The sequence below is a fragment of the Chelonoidis abingdonii genome, chromosome 8 (genome assembly GCF_003597395.2).
Source record: "Chelonoidis abingdonii isolate Lonesome George chromosome 8, CheloAbing_2.0, whole genome shotgun sequence".
Classification (NCBI taxonomy): Eukaryota; Metazoa; Chordata; order Testudines; family Testudinidae; genus Chelonoidis; species Chelonoidis abingdonii.
This window is the reverse complement of record NC_133776.1, coordinates 28,368,097-28,387,614: the sequence shown is the minus strand read 5'-3', so window position 1 is coordinate 28,387,614 and position 19,518 is coordinate 28,368,097. Positions and strand designations below refer to the sequence as shown.

Below are 19,518 nucleotides of genomic sequence, written 5' to 3'. Positions count from 1 at the left end.
GCCTTGGCTTGGAAATGGCCACTGGAAAAATAAGTTGTTACATTCTTGAGACCTTTTCTCTGAAACACTCTGGCTCCTACTTCCTTTGCAGCAGGCACTTGAGGGGTGGCCCTTGTGTCAAGGATGTGGATTTTGCCATACCTGTGGAAATCTGCCCAAATTTGCCCAAGTTATAAGCATTTGAAAAATTCAGTCTCTGTAGAGATTTGTTAAAGCTTAACAGCTAAAATCTCTGAAAATTCTGTCCTCACTGGGCATGCTCCCTCCTCTCAGAGCTCTCCTCTTCCTTATTTACCACTCCCCCAATTTCTGTGTCTTCTGCAGGATTTCTTCCAGATCATTGATAAAAATGTTAAATAGTGTAGGGCCCAGAACAGATCCCTGTGGGATCACCTAGAAACACACTCACTCAATGAAAATTCGCCATTTACAATTACATTTTGAGGCCTAACAATTAGCCAGTCTTTAACCTATTTAATGAGTGCTGTGTTCATTTTATATCATTCTAGTTTTAATCAAAATATCATGCAATACCAAGTCAAACGTCTTACAGAATCTAAGTATATTACATCAATGCTATTCCCTTTATCAACCAAACTTGTAATCTCATCAAAAACATATATCAAGTTAGTTTGACAGGATTTATTTTCCATAAATGCATGTTGATTTGCATTTACTACATTACCCACCCTCTTTTAATGATCAGTGGCTCCCATTATCTTGCCTGGGATCAATGTTGACAGGCCTATAATTCCCAGGTCATCCTGTTTACTCTTTTCAAAAATGGCACATTAGCTTTCTTCCAGTCTTCTGGAACTTCCCCAGTGCTCCAACACTTATTGAAAAGCAGTATTAATGAGCCAATGAGCTTTCAACATGCATCCAGGAATCCTAAAAGAGCTAGCTATCTGGACCTAACTTTAGTAGCTTCTGTTTAACATGCTCCAGAGATACAAGTGGAATGGAATAGAAAGATTGTTATCACTGGATGTGATTAAATCATCTTTTTTTTTCTCAAGTGCAGAACAGAAATATTTACTGAATATTTCTGCCTTTTCTGCATTATTATTGATAAGTCTTCCATTTCCATCTAGTAATGGACCAATATCATTGTCAGGATTCTTTTTGTTCTTGACATTTTAAAAACTTCTTCTTATTGTCCTTAACTCTACTCTTCTGGCCACAGATTTCTTCTTGTGTCTGTTTGCTTCCCTTATCAAATTTCTACAATTCCTAACTTCTGATTTTATTTAATTCCTATCTACTTCCCTTTCTTTGCTGCATCTAATTTTTTTTAGCTGTCTTTACTTCCCCTCTAAACCAGGTCAGTTTTTTTACCAGCACGGCCGCCTTCCTCAATTTTGATATTTTGGGCACCTACTAAGGTGTTCTTAAATGATTCCCAATTATCATTTAAGGTGAGAGACAGATTGTCCTTTTGCCCAGCCAGTCCTTTCCAAACTCAGCTGATGGACCAGAGGAATGGAGAGTAGGACTGGGTAGGAAAGGAGAATGGGATTGGGACAAGGAGTCAGTGGTGGGGAAGAGAAGACTGGGCAGAGGGATAAGGGTCTGTGCCCACTAGTGCAAAGTCACTTTCAGAGCCCAGAATGAAAATCAGGATTCTTGAATCTCACCATACATCTGTCAACAAATTTCTGTGAAACCCACTTTTAATGGAAATATCTTGCACCTTTCTGTGCTGGTTTGCATAGAGGATGTCAAACTTCTAACGCTATCAGGTACTCAGCTCAAGTGAAAGAGGTCTGTGCAGTGAATCCAAAGGTTCCAACCCTGCTGATGACCCAAATGGGTGACAATATGATGTCACATGAAGGAATTTTTTTCAGTTTGCTTTTTTCAAATCCTAGGACATTACACACACAACCTACATTAAAAGAACATTATTAAGATTGCAAAGTCAAGCACTACAAAGTTAGGAAATGCCAGAGTTAAGGTTACTTTGTTCCCTTAATTTGGCCCCCTGGTGTATATATATTATGATACAGTCTTTAATTACATGATCGCATATTCCTGTCCCCCACCGCCCCGGACCCATCTCATTCAGTGCACAGGCTAGATCTGCTTTGAGGATAAATCAGGGCTATGCAGTGAAGGAGACTGTTTTTTGTAGGACCCCTACTTCTCCCCCCACTCCAAAAAAATTGGAAGCTGTCTAGTGAACGAGGCTGGGAATTGCAGGAAGAGGAAGGATGATCTCATGATTAAGGCAGCTGAACGTGATCCTGAAGAATTGGATTCTATCCCTGCCTCTGCCACAGAGTTCCCAGGTGATGCTGGGCAAGTCACTTAAATCAAACTTTTCACAGTTGGTCACTAATTGTCTGTTCTTCCTTTTGGCCTGAGACCATGGGGCTCAATTTGCAGAAGTGCTGAGCGCTCACAACTACAACTGAAGTCAATGGGAGTTGTGCTTGAATACATAAAGTGCTACATAATAAGTTCACTGAAAAACCAGGTCCTAAGCATCTCAAATTGGGTGCCCAAATAAGTGTATACTTTTTACCTTAATCTCTGTGCCTCAGTTCCTCACCTGTGAAATGGGGATAATACCAACCCCTATGTCACAGGAGTTTTTTGAAGATAAGTTAATATTTATGAAGCACATAGACACTACAGTGATGAGCCCATGAGAAAATTAATAATTCTCACTTCAGGAAAGACTCTGAATAATGTGCAGCAAATAAGGCTCAGGACCACCCATTGTACAATGAGGATAAAATGAAATGTGTGAATAGCTTCTCATGAATTGAGCACCACCCATCCTGTGACTGAATGAAGCATGATCCTGTGAAAAACTGTAATTACAGACTGTCATAATGCATATGTGCAAAGAGGCCAAATGAAGATTGCGCAGGCAACCTTAATTCTGGCATTTCCTAACTTTTCAGAGCTTGACTTTGCAACCTTCATGTTCTATTAAGGTAGCTTGTGTGTGTAAAGTTGTATATTAAAGCAAACAGTTCAAGCATAAGCCTTTGAAGTCTGAATAAGAGACCCCAACCTGTGTAACTGTGTAACACAGCTGTGCCTGTTTCTTTTTTCACGCTAGGAGCCACCTTAATGTAAAAGGCATGGCACACTTGATAATAAATTAGAGAGCAGGCATTGAAATCCACATCCAGTGAGAAAGCCCGTTCCAACTCTGGCACAAATTTTCAGTTGGAGTTCATCGTAACGATAAAAAAAATCCAACTCACATTCAACAAAGCTGGTCTGCTCTGCTGCCATGAATGCAAACTGTTTTGCTATTTGTCTTTCCTGTTGCCTATAAAGCAAAAACATACAGGACATAAATTCCAAACATCTTTTTTCAAAAGATACAAGTACAATTCAAATGTCCTTGCAGCAGTAATGCAAGTGAGCTGCTGTTTGACAGCTGTTTGGGCCTGATTCTCCTCTTACTTATGCAACTGCAAGTAACTCCACTGGCTACAGTAAAATAATGTCATTATGAAATCTGTGCACAAAAAGAGAATTGGGCCTATTTATAGACTACAGTATGACGTAAAATTTGACTGTTACATGATTGACCAACTCTGCATACATTACAGTTTTTAGCTCATTAATAAATATGAATCTTGTATAGAAGAGATTTGACATCTTGCAAGATTCTTTAATGGATATTCTGTAACTGATATTCTGACAGAACATAAGGGAAAGTACAGAATATGACGTTACGGTGGCAGAGCTGGAAATTTCCTCTCTTGCGTATGAGGATATTCAGTGTGATGATAAAATGATAACAAAAATTCTACCAGTAACACTGATGAGCTGGAAAACAAAGGAAGAATTCCTAAGCTCAGTCCGATAAAAGATTGAATCAGAAGATCTAGTTTTATTTTGCACTGAATGTCTGTGAAGTCTCATGAGCCCTAAATTAACAGGCTATGTGACAGATTTTTATTTCATGGTGAAGACTTTTACACTGCCATGAGCTATCTTGACAAGCTGACCCAGCCTTTGAATGTGCAACATCTTTTTAAACAGCTAGGGCAGTGGGATAGTGGATATCAAGATGGAATGACTGGAATTTATCCACACTACGCAGATTTCTTAATACAGAAAATAATGGCCTCTCTCTTGCAGCTTCCAGCACAGCTCCAGATATGTTATGCTGGCTAAACATATTTCTAAAGTCGGCTCAAGAATCTCTCCTAATAGCCAATGCTGGGCAAGCCATGGCAAGAATAGATTAGGAAGAAACAAAACCGATAACTGGGGTTGTTATTTAATGCTATTTTGTGATGTTATTCTCTTTATCTAAGTTTAAAATTAAGCCAAATACACTATAAATTTGGTACACAGTGCAATATACTTACATTATAGTGTGGAAGCAGAGAAAGAACTGACAGGGATTTGAAGGGGATTTCAATGCATGACAGTCTCTGTTAGCAAGAGTCAGGCTAGCTGTAACCCTAATAACGCGAGATTTGTAGAAGCGAGGATTGTGTGAGGCGAGTGGGAAAGAACTGTGTGAGAAGTTGTTGCGACCTTGTGTTAGATAAAGTATGGAATGTAGACAAGTCTAAATAGATGTGAGAAAAATAAGATATCAGGATGACCTGTGTATAAACAAAATGCAGCTGTTGCTCTTTATTATATGTAACAAATGTATAAATGCTTGCTGTCATTGTTTACCTAGAGAGAGAGACTTGTTTAGCGCTCTCCCGCCACGCAATTGCTAGAGATAATAAAGTATCTGACTTGCTGCACCCAACCTGAAAGTGAGAACTCTGTTTTTTTCCAACAATAGCGGTACATAAATTATAGGAGTACATGGAACTCCTACTGTTAACTGAGCATTTAGGGATAGAAATGTTCTTAACATTTCCCCTGGCACTTTATTTCTGTGCTTTAAGTTTATGGAGTAGGCCCAGATATTTGCACTGGGTTTTGGCTTCCTTTTAAGGGCCAAGAAACTGGACATGCACAGTAAGATATGCAGTAAAATGGATGACCAGTCCATACTGCAATGGGGATATCACTAGCCAGCTAATTTTTTTATTACTCATTAGTTGTGCAGAGGGTTAGAATTCATTTATCTGGTTATTATCTTTCAGCTTGGACAAGAAAGGCTCTACCAATTCCTTCTCTAAAATTATATTTGTACTGCTGAGTACTGGCCTTAGCCTAGTTCTACCACTCTCTGCAGCTCCATCCTATTTTGCTTTTCTCTTTCTTTAAGGAAGGAGAGACTTCTATAAAGTCACCATTTCATTTAATTGATGGTACAGGATAGTGTTGCTACTGTAGGCAGAGATGGAGTTTGGAGAGAACAGACAAACCTTTTACTGTTTTCTAATTATCTGTCTGTCTTATATACCTAAAAGGTTTGGGCTTTTTTCTGTATTGCTACTGCTAGAACTATCACTTGATGATAAAACAATCTAATAAATCCCTCCAGACAGACCTTTCTAAGTAGTAATAATGGGGGATTGCAGGGAAGTTGCCACTGATCTTCACTGCCACCTTGACACCAAGGACTCACCTGATATATTACACATTACATACATACAAACACACACACCAAATATAACTTTTAAGAAGTGCTGAGCACTCACAACCCAAATACATGTCAATTTTGCAAGTATTCAGCCCCTCTGACAAGTGGGTTCGAAGTATCTCAGTTTGGTTACCCCAAAACCAAAGGCATCCAAAATCTGTATCTCACTGAAAAATGTGGCTTAAGCATTTGGGGCAAGACTTAGGCCCTAAACACTGTCAGTTTGTGATTATGAGTTTGGCTTCACTTACTTTCTGGAGATTACTAAAGCCAAAGATGTCACTAATATAAGTTAGAAGACAGTGCAAGTAGGGCATGTGCTAACACATGCTGACCAGGCCCTCTCTGGACTTTTCCTGACATGTATTCCTCCTGTTTGGTGCAGATCCTCTTTTTACTCCCATTTGCCACATTTTGAATTTCTCCGCATTGTCTCCCCCAGGTTAGAATGTTGTTACTGAAAAGAACAAACTGCAAAGTTTGTTATATTTTACCAGTAAACGGTACCTTTGATATTCTTTCTCCCTTGCTTGCTGCCTGTCCACTTCACTGCCATGGGCTGCATGAGGGTCAATGGAGATTGACTCATTTCGAGCATTCTCATACATCTTTTTTTCAGTAATGATGTACTCATAGAGATCCTGATTTTGCTCACAACAGAAAAACTGAAAAGCAAAGCAGTGGTGTTACTCCAGTGGGGGGTGATTCGTGGAGAAGCTCTGTTAACTCTTTCCAATCGCTTACTGATTCATAATCTTCAGAGGTTGGGTCAAGATCTTCATAGGAAGGAAATAATTTCAGCAAGCTGCCACAGTACTCGCATGTTGCAGTAGATTCCTCTTCTATCTACAGTGGGGGCGTGGGAGAGGAAAACAAGGATTTGCACGGTCATGTGAGGTTTCTATAATCCTCCTATTCTAGGAAAAGGAGGCACCTTCAAAACTATCATGTTTTAAAGTCCTTTACTCCAGTCTATATATGCACAACCAAGCTTCTGAGCTGATTAGCATGACAGTTTGAAGACTACTGGCTCACTTTTACTTTCTAAGGAGATTGCCAAGTACTGTAAGTTATCTAATGTATTTCATTAGGGATCTTGAAGAGCTGTCTAGCTCCTGCAAAGTTGGTGACAGAGGAGGCTGGGCAGTGTTGCAAATTTTTGTTGCCTGGGTTCCTGGCAAAAAGTGTTTTCAGAGACCGTTTTCCCTCCTTCCCCTGTGGCTTGCTTGCTTATTTATTTATTTCACATGGTGTTTCTTAGTCCCAGCACCCTGGATCAAATGCAGATAAATGATCAGGTGTGTTTCAAGAGCAGCTCTGGTCAGTGGAACACTATCTGCTTCCAGCTCCTAGCCCTGACAGATGATAGTTAGACTGCTTGGCCACTGTCTTATTTTTGAAGCAGTGTTGTCTCTATTAGATAAACATATACCACTTTTGGGTACCCAGAACTATGTACTGAGCATGCATCATTATGCATAAACCAAAATAAGATTGCATATCTCAGTTTTAGGTAAAGAACTAGATTTTTGCCCTAGAACCATCCTCAGCATGAAATAGTGTGGGATGCTTGCAGTGTAATGTATTTTGGTATGTGAATTACACATTTCAATGCCCTAGTGAATGACAACCTCACTGCTAGTGAAACCCTTGCAAGTTGAGTTTGACAGATGGCAGTATCTTACACAGATTTCATTTTTCCCTCCTGTGGCTCTTGGGGCTTACTACAAACACACTACCATGTAGCAGAAAGAAACATCACCTGTATCTCCAGGCTGTCTCTTGATGATTCTGGCCTATATGCTAGAATAGTTGGTGGCCCAATATGGGGCAGTGTGCGCAGAGATTCCTCAAACAGCCTTACGAAGTCTTCATTAAACTTAAATTTGAAAACAGCAAATTCAATGTAGAATCAGCTCTTTTTCAGAGAGAAAATTGTTTTGAATAAAATGTATAATTGTAGAGACTGGAGAACCATACCTCCATGTTGCACAAAATGCCTAAACTGCTGAGGTCTTGTGACAGCACTGCATGTATATCTGAATAGCAGCAATGAGAATTAATTAGGGAAGGCATTGTGTTCCAGGAGAGCATTTCTTCTTAGCATCTTGGGAGGAATTCCCTCTCTGGCTTTTCAACACTCCTTCTCTCCCCTCTCCTTCCTTAACACTTGCCACCTAGCTGGAACATCTTTGGAGCTTATCAACACACTGCTCTTAAACCATTGGTAGGGTCGCTGTCCCTCAGCGTGAAGCCCTTCCCCGCTTTGGTCAGGGAAGGGACATATAGGCCTTGACCCCATACTGTACTTAAGCATGTGCAGTAAAGCATGGGCTTAATTTTAAACAAGGAATAGTCCCATTGAAGTCAACAGGACTGCTCACTGCTTAAATCTAAGCACTTAAGTGAAGTGTTGGATCAGAGCTATAGCGTCTAAAGCAGTTCCCACCTCTGCTGTCTTGAGAAGCAAGGGACTGGAAGCTAGAGATGGGGACACTCCTATTAATCCATCCCTTGCCAGTGCAAGACTGTTTCCTATATTTCGGGCTTGTCTACACTGGTACTTTACAGTGCTGCAACTTTCTCGCTCAGGGGTGTGAAAAAACACCCCCTGAGCGCAGCAAGTTTTAGCACTGTAACGTGTCAGTATGGCTGGTTTTATGACCTGCAGGGCCCGATTTGAATACTTGGTGGCAGTCCAGGGCTTTGGCGGAACTTCAGTGGCGGGGGGTCTTCTCTGGGTCTTCTGCGGCACCGAAGAACCTGCCGCCACCGAAACGCTGCCGAAGACCCCCGGAGCGCGGCCTCCTTGGGTGCAGGTGCGGGGCCCTCTTCGGCACAGGGCCTGATTCCAGGGAATCGGCCTAAAGCCAGCCCTGGCACCCAGCACTGGTAGCTACTCCCCTTGTAGAGGTGTGTGTGGGTTTTTGTTTGTTTGTTTGTTTGTTTTTTAAGAGCAGTGGGAGAGCTCTCCCAGTGCTGTGCCACGGCAGCGCTTTAAAGTTGCCTGTGTAGACAAGCCTTTAGTCTACACATAAATATCCGAAATAAGGGGTTTCCACCACTCCCCTCAGACAGCTATTCCCAATTGAGTAGAAATGGTTGGGAGGAAGCTTTTCCTGACATCCAGTCACAACGAATCCCATTACTCAGTTATATTTCCTTGTGCCACCCCTTATAATTCACCTTCCACCTTACTATTTACATCCTTCATCATCTTGCAACAAGTCATATCCCCCAGTCATGGCTCAGAGAAGCCACACTTCTAGTTCTTTTAATCTGGTCAATCTGTCTAATCCCAAACCATTTTTGTTGCTCTTTTCTGAGTTCCCTGGCCTTTGTCACTATCTAATAGGTATTAGTGTGTCCAGAATTGAATGCAGCCCTCCAAGAGGGAAAGCAGAAGCAGCTCCTCTGGGTATCAGTTTACCATTTCCAGCAGCAGTTGTGATGTGAATGCTGTCTGTCTTGAGCTCTTCAGTCTTTCTCTGAACTAAAATTAAAATACACAGTCAACACAGGCAGTGGCCAAGCTTTGACAGTGTGTTTGATCGCATCAAAGAAAAGAGCTGCAGGAAATGCTGAGCTGGAGGAGAGGAAATACCAGGGAAGGAGACTAAAATACATTGAGTGCTACACTGTGGACGAGCCTCTCTTTAATATAGTGGTGTGGTGCTATGAGACTACAGGCCCCAGGCATTCAATGCTCCGTCTTGTGTCCAGTATTTCCTCTTGCAATGTGTTTGTATTGGATTTTACAAATAAGTATCCATTAAAGTCTAATTGAGCAGCCCTTTTGTACAGGATATCCCAATCGACAGTGATTGGGATATCCTGTACAAAATTGACAGTGATGGGGATATCCAGTAAAAGGTACTTGTCTTTTTCACATCCTGGGACCAACACAGCTACAATAACACTGCAGATAAGATTTGGATGATGCAGTGTAGTTGCAGCCATGTCAGTCCCAGGATACCAGAGACACAAGTGGGGTAGGTAATATCTTTTATTTAGAGACAAGCCGTTGAGCCAGTTTCCTTCAGGACACAACCAACTTTTTCTACAAACTCTGCAACATTAACCACCTACCTCAGAACAACATCCTTGCCACCATGGACGTCACTTCCCTATACACCAACATCCCCCACAATGACGGCAGAGCTGCCTGCCTCAAATATTTACAAGACAATGGACAATCCTCAGATATCCATCCCAAACACATGGCCAGACTTGTCCATTTCATCCTCACCCATAATACTTTTATATTCAACAACAAACACTTTGTCCAAACAGTGAGAACAGCCATGGGTACTAGGATGGCTCCCAATGTGCCAACCTCTTCACTGGCCATCTTAAAGAAGAATTTCTGGACAAATGCACCACAAAACCAATGATATACCTGAGACACATTGATATTTTCATTGTCTGGACAGATGGCTTGAACTCTCTCATAGATTTCCACCACAACTTCAACAACCACCACCCATCCATTAAACTATCTCTAGAACACTCTCACACCAGCATCAGCTTCCTAGACACCAAAAATCAGCTTCAGCAATGGAATCCTACAGATGTCTATATACAAGAAACCCATAGATCACCCCACCTTCCTTCACAGATCCAATCATTATCCCAAACAAGAAATCTATCTTCAGCCAGACACTCAGATACCACAGAATGTGCTCCAAGGAGCAAGTCTGGGATATACACCTTAACACACTCAAAACCACCTTCACCAAACAAGGACACTCCACCAGAGAAGTAGATTTGATCATGGAATGGGCCACCCAAATACCTCAAGAGAACCTGCTTCAGTACAGAAATCCCCTCCAACCGTACACCCCCAGTTATTGCCTGCACCTCAGACTGGAACCTATATGGGATACATCAAATAACTACAACCAATATTTGATGGGGACCCCATTCTAAAAGAAATCCTTCCTGAACCCTGATTTCTGGCCTTCAAACAACACCCCCACCTCTCCAAGCTTATCGTCAGACCAGGACACACCAACTCAAAGCAGCACCAGATCCTGCCAGAACAACAGATGCAAAACCTGAAGACATATCTCCACTGCTATGATCAATGTTCCCCACAACATACCTTTCCAGATCCATGGATCCTGCACACACCTATCACAACATATGGTGTATCTCATCCAGTGAACTAAATGTCCCAAGAACTATGTGAGTAAAACCAGACAATCACTATACCCTCAAATGAACTGAAACAGGAAAATGATAAAAACACCCTATCACCCTTTTCACACAGCGATCGCTCTATATCTGACCTATCAGTCCTCATCCTCAAAGGAAACCTGCACAACACTTTCAAAAGATGAGCCTGGGAGCTTAAACTCATTACTTCAGACACTTAAAAATCATGGACTAAACAGAGATCTGTAATCCACTAACCCCCTCTTTTTGTCCTGTGACTGCAGAGGTGTTAATAGGCCACTCTACCTTGAATGGTCCCTTACAATATGTGCTAACTATTTATGTAAAACAATCTTGTCCACCTTGCATTTAGCTGTGATGCTCTGAGTATCTTTCCCAGATCTGAAGAAGAGCTTGTCTCTCTCACCAACAGGAGTTGGTCCAATAAAAGATATTACCCCAGTCATCCACCTCTCTAACATTTGGTCCAATTTGGATAACTCCGTTGAGCAGCAGAAGGAAAGAGGCCATATATGTTCAACTCTACTTAGAGGCTTTGAAAGTTATCTTCCATAGGGATAAGGTAGACAAATAGGTCTGTTATCTGCTGAGCATTCCCCCACAGACTGTTGGGTATTCTTCATACTAGCTGAACATTATGTCACACGTTTAATAATAGTTGTATTTAGAAGAAGTGCTATCTAGCGGTTATAGGGTGACCAGACAGCAAGTGTGAAAAATCGGGACGGGGTGGGGGTAATAGGAGCCTATATAAGAAAAAGATCCCAAAATTGGGACTCTCCCTATAAAATCAGGACATCTGATCACCCTAAGTGGTTATAGAAAGGCGCCCTCCTGGGTTCTGTTCTCAACTCTGACACTGACTTGCTGTAGAACCTTTGGGAAAGTCACTTGACTTCTGTGTCAAATGTATACAAGTTTACTTGTGTAAAATAAGGAATTACACAAATCCTTGGTTACTATGAACCTTAGAAGAAAAATGCTATAAATGTGCAATTACTACTACACAAGTTAGCTCTTATACAGTAAGCAACAGATACTTGAACTAACAAAGCCATTTCTTACTGGTTTTTCTGTACATATGTTCATAAATCCAGCTTGTTTCCGTCTGCATTGACACTGAAATTCCTAAAGGTTTCTCATGAGTTGAGTGACCAACATTATCAGATGTTTTTCTTTCCCTACATGTAAAATACAAACTGTAAATTAATCATGTATGGTAGTTGCAAAGAAGTTGCTTTTGAAAATCCATTCAAACAGGATGTTTTTCCAACTTGAGTTTTTAATACACTATTAGAATTTAGAGTAACACATGGATGTAGGACTAAAGCCCTAGAAACTTATTTTTGCTATCTGTAAGATTTATAGACTTACACTCAAACAAGTCAGTCTCTGAAGGTCTCCAATGGACTAAACAATGAAAATGTCCTTTGAAAAAGGCCTTTGAGATTAAACTATGAAAATCTCAGATTGGTTTATCTCTCAAAGCATTAAGAAGCAAATAAATGAACACAAGGTACATTAAATACTTTAAAACAAAAATTCTTGTCTTCCATGGTAAGAACTGAGATGAAAGATGTCAAGTCTGGGAAACCAGGATTACTCAAACCAGCATTTAAAATTCCTGTACTCCACCATCAAGGTTTCACTGTTCCAATATTTGACTTTTCTCTTCTTGTATCTGATCACAAAGACTCTGTTAAGTATCTATGGCTTTTTAATTTATAAATCAAATCCAAGGGCCCAAGACTCACGAGCAAACTTAAAAAACAACAAAATAATAGATGCAGGCATGGGGAAGGAAAAAATGTTCAGTAGGTGAAGAATTATCAACTTTAAGTATAGTCTATTTTAAACAGCACTGAATTAAAATTTGCAAGTCCACTTATGTATCCCCTTAATTTCCAACACCTTTCATATGCAGAAGATTACAATCCACATCAGCTATATCATCCAATTTATAGTTAAAGCATAACACGAAATCTAAAATTAGGGCTGATCTACACTAGAAGATTAGATCAATCCAGCTACGTTGCTCAGGTGTGAAAAATCCATCCTACCATCCCCTGAGTGACATAGTTAAGATGAGTCTCCATGTAGGCCATGCTAGGCTGACAGAACAATTCTTCCATTAACCAAGTTACCGACTCTCAGGGAGATGGATTTACTACAAGGATGGGAGAACTCCTCCTTTTTGCTGCAGTAAGTGTTTACACCAGAGGTTCTCAGCCTATTTACCATTGTGGGCTGCATATGCAGCTGTCTATGCGGTATATGGGCTGCATCCACACAATATATATACTACCTGTATGGCCCTGAGGATGTCACGTGGGCCCCAGCTCTGTGCTGATTGGGCTGCATGAGGCCCACGAGCCATGAGTTGAGAACCACTGTTCTACACTGAAGTGCTATAGCAGCACAGCTGCACCACTGCAGCATTTTAAGTGTAGACGTTCCTTACAGACTGAAAGCATCATACAGCTTTTCCCCTTTCCACTACACAGTGCAGCTGTCCTACTACCTTGGAGAGGTGAATTCAAGAGTTGAGTTGAAAGCGTTAGCTTGCTCAAAGCTATGAGCAAGTAATGTATATGAAATATGCTGGTGGTCCTAGTACAGATCCTAGTGAACAGGCATCACAAAAACAACCACCAGACAGACATAGCACAAATAATCGATGGCACCCCTGTTGGTTATTGAAGTAGAAGCCAAAACAGGATGGACATAGAGAATGAACTACCATTTCACTCACAGATACTTTCCCTCCAAATCCAGGTTGAAGCTTATTCAAAGAGTGCTCATGCTACCATTGGCCCATGCTCTACCAGCTTTGTGGATAAACAGAAGACCGCAGTCTCTGCGCCTGTCAAACACCTTTGACAAGGCCTATATCTTAAAAGCAGGCTTGAACTATATTCAGGAAAAACAATGAAAGCAATGGAGATTTGTAAGTAGCTTTTCTCACTGGTTCTAAGTTTCCCGGCTTATGATCCTGTTTGACCACCACCCAATCATATTAAGTTTTGCATGTGCTCACCTGCTTAACTTGTGTAATGAGGGAGAGCAAGTTTCTCTTCTAATTCCACCTAATATTGTAGGAAGGCCTTTTGTACCTGTTGAACACAACAAACTAGTCTATGCATGCAACACAAACAATACTAAATGATTCAACACAGAGACTCTTCAGTGCATCTTCTGGTCTCGGTTCATGAGACAGAACTGTATGTGTTAAAATCCAAACTAAAACATGTGCTACTTTTTAAATGGTAGTTCCATAGCAAGGTGCTTCTTAAGAGCAGAAATTTTCTACTTAGTTCAAAAAGATGATGTGTTCAGGACTAACTCCTGAATCTGCTCTGAGGGATTATTATTGCTGCATGCAGTCTATCCAGGGCTGGACCTACCATTTTGCTGCCCCCAGCAAAAAAAAAAAAAAGCTGATCGGACTGATGCCCGAACTGCCAAAGCAAAAAAAAAAAAAAAAAAAAAAGAAAGGCGCTAAAACACTGCTAGAGAAGCAAAAAAAAAAAAAAATGCCACCTCTTAGCGTGTGCCGCCTTCCAGTCCTATCTTTATTTGGGTCTATAATACCTGTGTTGGGAGCTGGTTGCTTTGCGGTGCTCTTCTGGGCGCTGGTCTTGGATCTGGGTTCTGTGGTCCCATCAGATTTTCCTGCTGAACTCTTGTCTTGAGGCGATCTAAGGAGGTGAAAGGCAATATGGTCAGACTTTAGGTGAAGGGCTGTTTTCCCATAGTGCCTTACTAATACCCATGGTTAAGTCAGATGGTTTGCCATCTCCTAAGGAATTTAGATTTCCTGTTGTCAAAGACAAAATGCTATGCTTAGCTGGCTGTTTAGGGGCTTATATGAAATAAATGGGTACTCTTAATGGGGTTCCTACTGGATAGCTACCCATATTATAACAGCACCATAACTATCCTCATTAATCAACAAGAACAGATCACACAGTAACAGGCTTATACTGTAGCATGGAAAACTTTAAGTTAAATATTAGAAAAATATTTCTCCTAAAAGGCCTAATTCTGCCCTGTGACACATGTACAGAACTTTCACTAAAGGCAAGGAGAGTTGCACAGGGACAGAATTTTACCACTGTGCAGTTTCACAATAGAATATGTGAGTAAGTAAAGCTATGGAAACATCATCACTGGGAATATTAATATGTAGATACCACTCTTGATGAATAACCAGTTTTGCTGTGAAATTAGGGTGAGATAAATCTACATGACAATGGATCATAATATAATTAAGGACCAACATCTGGAGAAGAGTGAAAGCCAAGAAGACAGTTAATTGTACTGATTGTACTGACTACCTGGTTGCACAGTCCCCATATCAGGAATGGTTACAGCATGCCACAGCTCAGACAAAAATACAAACAAATTAACTTCTATTTTGAAGTAATAATTCAGCTAGAGCCTGCTCTAACTCCCATTGAAATCAATGCAAGTAATTCCACTAAGTTCAAATGGGAGTTGAAGTGGGTCCTTCCTTACCTGCTTAATGTACCTAATGATGTTGAAATTTCTCTTTTAATTCCTCCTAGTACTTTGGAACCTGTAACATATAAAAATCACTAGTATTTATACTAGATTGTATCTGTAAACTAGTAATAAGCATAATTCTGACCTGCTCTAGAAGACTAAAGAATTGTATGTTGACATCAATGTAAATTAAAAACAAAACTTGTTTTTTACTGAATTAAATACAACCAACAGAGCAAATTCCCTGTCTTAAATGAGAATGAGAGTAAACTCCTTTTCCTGGCTTCAGATAAAGGTGACCAGCTTCCCTTTCCTACTTGACCAGTGATTTTATGCACCAGATTATTGAGGCAAGAGTGCTCAAATTTGGTGTCTATAGCCAGGGTTGTCCATAGTGGCCCCGCCCCCACTGCACCCCTTCCCCCAAGCTCCCGCCTCTTCCCTTTCCTGCTCCGCCCCTTCCCCCAAGCCCCTGACCCTGCCTCTTTCTCGCTTCAGTCCCTCCCCCCCACCTGAGCGACACCGGGAGCTGGTGGGGTGGGCTGGGGCTGAGTTGCTCGCTGCTGCCGGTGCCAGGCCTCCCGCTAGTTCCCCAGGATCCCATATCCCGAAGTGTGGGGCCCCCTAAAGCGCAGGGTCTGGGACACCCCAATCTGTCCTATGGACAGGACGGCTCTGTCTACAGCTAGGCACCTAAACCTGTAGCTAGGTACCTAAATGAAGTTAACAGAGAATGTGTGTGCTCAGCACCTCTGGAAAATCAGGCTACATATTTAGGAGCGTAAATATAGATTTAGGTGTCAAAGTTTAGGCATCAAAAACTGAAAATATAGCTCTGATCCTATACCCCATTTTTCAGTGCACCTCTCCTTCTTGCCCCAAGTTATTTACTTCCTTTTCCTACATGCTCCAGTTCACTGCCTCCTCCTTTTTTTTGTGCACTGATTTTTCTCTTCCCCCTATATGCCCAATGCACTACAATCCTAGTCTCTAGCAAGGATGGAATTACATCATAATTGTACCTGGGCATGGAGCTGACTTTTTTGTGGCCCCATCCTGGAGGCTGCTCTCTGATTCCACCTCTGTGGAACTCCTGTCTTCAGATGAGCTAAGCAAGTTGAAAAGACAGTATGTTCAGCTTACAGGGGAAAGACATCTCTGCATAACATTATTGTCTCACTAATGACCACTGTTTATAATAGATGGTCTTATCTCTAAAGAAATTCAATTTCTCTCTCCTTGCACAAAGAAAATGCCACTGTACTCTGTCTAGTTCCTAGCAGACATAGTCATACAGTCCCTCCTCCTCCACTGGCACCTCTGCTGATCCTCTCAGCAGAGGTTCAAGGATTGAATAAGCATGAAGACTGAAATAAGGCTAAGGTAGGAAAAATGGATACAGCTATATTTATTCAATCTGGGAGTGGGGAACTGGAGGGAGAAGGACAGTAGATAAAGAAAAGGGGACAATCAATGAGGGCAGAACAAGTCATGATAGATGTAAAGAGCTTTGCTAAGAAAATTCTACAGGCCATTTGGTAGGTGCAACATAGGTTACAAAATCAACTTGGCTACACTGGATGCTTAGACATCTTCCTATTAGGGATGGTTTTGGGGAAAAACCTCAATATTGCCATGATGCAAGGAATGATGGACTAGATGACCCACTGGAGAGCCGCATAAACACCCGATGTTTCTCAGGTGATATAAGTAAGGATGGGTGGGGGATGAGGGAAGACAGTGAAAGCAAAGACGATTCCCAAGTAGAATGTTGGGCTGAATATTGTATTGCTGGCTCTAAGATCACATATGGCAACTGCATAACACTGCTCAGCCCAGAATAAAGCAAATCAAGGTTATATTTCCATTTGCTTACCTGCTTCGCCCCTCGTAGGATGAAGATGAAGTTTCTTTTCTATTTTCCTTGGCATCTGTTGAATACAAATGTATACAGACTAGTTGGACTGCAAGATGTGCATTCGAACTTGCCAGCATAACCCCCTTAGTAGGTGAGCTGGACTAGAGGAAAGGTAAAGAATTTTAAGGTAAGGTATTAAGGCTGTATATATAGCATCTCCCATTCTTTTTATTGTCCCCACAGCAGTAAATGGAAAGGCTACTCCATGTAAAGGACTCGGAGGGATAAAGTTTCGCCAAGAAGCCAGGTTCTTATAACTCTTTGGCTTCAGCTATCAACAGCACGGCCCCAACAAGTGCTTTCTCCCAATTCACTCTCCAGTCACCATGTTATACCCTAGAGGTGCTCAGAACATTTCATCACCAGCTCCCACTCTAGATGATGTCCTAAGTGATAAAACAAATGAGGAAATGGCTAGAGTACCAGTGGCAGAAGTCTTGTGCCAAGTTTGAATAGAAATAATTTGGACACGTTCTGCCATTGCTGTGCAAAAAGCAAAACATTTCTTTTTCTCCACCCTGGCATCAACAGTATCATGCAGCAGGACTGATCAGGATAGATGATAATATTGTTAATCTCAGCTGCCACCACTCAGTTACAGAGTTAGGGTTTTCTTCTCCGTGAAGAAATTTCAAATTACTTTGCAGGTAACAGCTTGGATCTGGACTGAGAGGTCTGCTTCTGTGGCAACAGAGTGGTGCCTTGAGGGGACAAATGCTGAGTGTTCTCTTCTTGCATTTCAGCTGATGTAGGTTTGCTTTGGGTCACAATCTGTACATGTTCTTCTTGGCTGGGTGGAAGGCCTGTGGGAAGTACTGGGCTTGTTGGTTGAGACTGTCATCATTTTGCTACAAGGAGAGGAGTGCAGAGTGCCAGGAGTCCTTAAGGAGGCTCTTGCTAACCATTGACTTGTATCTCGTTTTTCTGTTTTGGGAGATAATTGAAAATAAGGTGGCAGGGCAACTCAGGTACTTTCTGCAGTTCTCATATTTCATTATCTTAGTCTATCACACTTTACACCCTATTACAGACTGGACTGGGCCCTTTTAAGAGGACACTGCTCCAGACCACCTATGCCTCATTAACAGTCTCTTGATTGGGTATGACAGAGGGGAACTGGTCTCTGTAAAGAGCCAGAGAAGCAAGGACTCTGATAGAAGCTGTAATGAGTTGAAAGCTTCTGCAGGATACTGTTGACCAAGGGGAAGCATTGGGGCCAGAGAGCCAGAGCAAGCTACAGAGAACTTACAGGGACAGACCCTCAAACTAGAGGAGTTATTTCAGCTAGGCTGGGCTAGGAGTGGCCTGCTAAAGTAGGGAAGATGCTGACACACCAGATAAGTTTCTAAGCAGAAAGGAGTGGAAGTAAGGCTCCTGCAGGGAAGATCCTGAGAAACCAGAGGAGTTTTGAGACTATACTCAGGGAGGAGGGACTGTGTCCAGGATAAGATTTTTTTGCATTTATTTTTATGCCAATAAAACTAGTCCCTAAGCTAGTTACTGAACAGAGAAAAGTCTTTCTGTAAGTTATTGAGATAACCAAACAGGGAAGCAGAGACAGGGTGTGACAGTCACCGCTGACCACAAGGGGGTGCTCAGGAGGTATCTGAGCCGGTTACAGGCCCAGATATGTGATTGTCTGCACTTGTTTCTGTGGCTTTCCTAGCAATGGATAAAGATTGAATATCCACGATGCTCTCTTAAATTCTCAACGTCCTTGATGCTTGTGACCATGAGCTTTTGCTGGCACCGCTGCAGTTCCAGTAGGGATCTTTGGGGAAAGTCCTAAGGAGGTAGTTTTACAAAATTGCTCTTCCAGCCCAAGCTCTCTGTGAACCAGGCTACTCTGAGTTTCTTTTGTAAATATCACTGTTCCTATGACTACTGGAAGTGTTAATGAGGAGATATTGCTGCAGTGGGCTGATGGCACCCACGGCTACATTTCCACCTATCCGACTCCGCTGATGCAGCAGAAAGAATGAGCCAGGCTCTTTATGAGACTAGGGTGCAAACAAAGGGAAGCTGTCTCAGTCTTACAAATGAGATGATGTTGGTAAAGGGGAGATGCAGCTAGAAAGTGGGAAAAGCTAATCTCCCCTCTGTCTGTCCAACAAGGGAATCCACACTGCGTCCCGTCAGGCGGGCTTGTCAAGCGCTGAGGTTACTGGATCTAGTAGCTCAAGGAGCAGCTGTAGCTAAATGCCTTTAAAAATCTGCTCCTGCCACCTCCAGACCCAACCCGCCGGCAGTCCCAGCCGAGAAGTGTCATGCTAGGCTGGGCCGCGCCATCCCCGTCACCCGGGGGCCACGTACCCTTCCCGGCTCCCCGCGAGGCTGGCGGCTCGGCTGACCCACCGCGCTCGCGCGCCGCACTGCCGGCTCCCTCCAT

The 19,518-nt window shown here is 42.0% G+C and overlaps 1 protein-coding gene across 1 annotated transcript in view; it reads right to left on the bottom strand.

Annotated features, from left to right (window-relative positions):
• ERICH6 (glutamate rich 6) overlaps window positions 1-19,518 on the bottom strand; it is a 27,548-nt gene extending 8,030 nt beyond the window's left edge. Inside the window, exons 1-13 of the mRNA XM_032806210.2 lie at window positions 19,443-19,518; window positions 17,088-17,142; window positions 16,234-16,319; window positions 15,224-15,284; window positions 14,297-14,403; window positions 13,743-13,818; window positions 11,771-11,886; window positions 8,958-9,020; window positions 7,508-7,566; window positions 7,290-7,406; window positions 6,272-6,373; window positions 6,035-6,192; window positions 3,222-3,289 (exon numbers count right to left, since the gene is read on the bottom strand). Of these exons, the coding sequence (XP_032662101.2) occupies window positions 3,222-3,289; window positions 6,035-6,192; window positions 6,272-6,373; window positions 7,290-7,406; window positions 7,508-7,566; window positions 8,958-9,020; window positions 11,771-11,886; window positions 13,743-13,818; window positions 14,297-14,403; window positions 15,224-15,284; window positions 16,234-16,319; window positions 17,088-17,142; window positions 19,443-19,518 (1,144 nt within the window). The remainder of the gene's footprint in view (window positions 1-3,221; window positions 3,290-6,034; window positions 6,193-6,271; window positions 6,374-7,289; window positions 7,407-7,507; window positions 7,567-8,957; window positions 9,021-11,770; window positions 11,887-13,742; window positions 13,819-14,296; window positions 14,404-15,223; window positions 15,285-16,233; window positions 16,320-17,087; window positions 17,143-19,442) is intronic.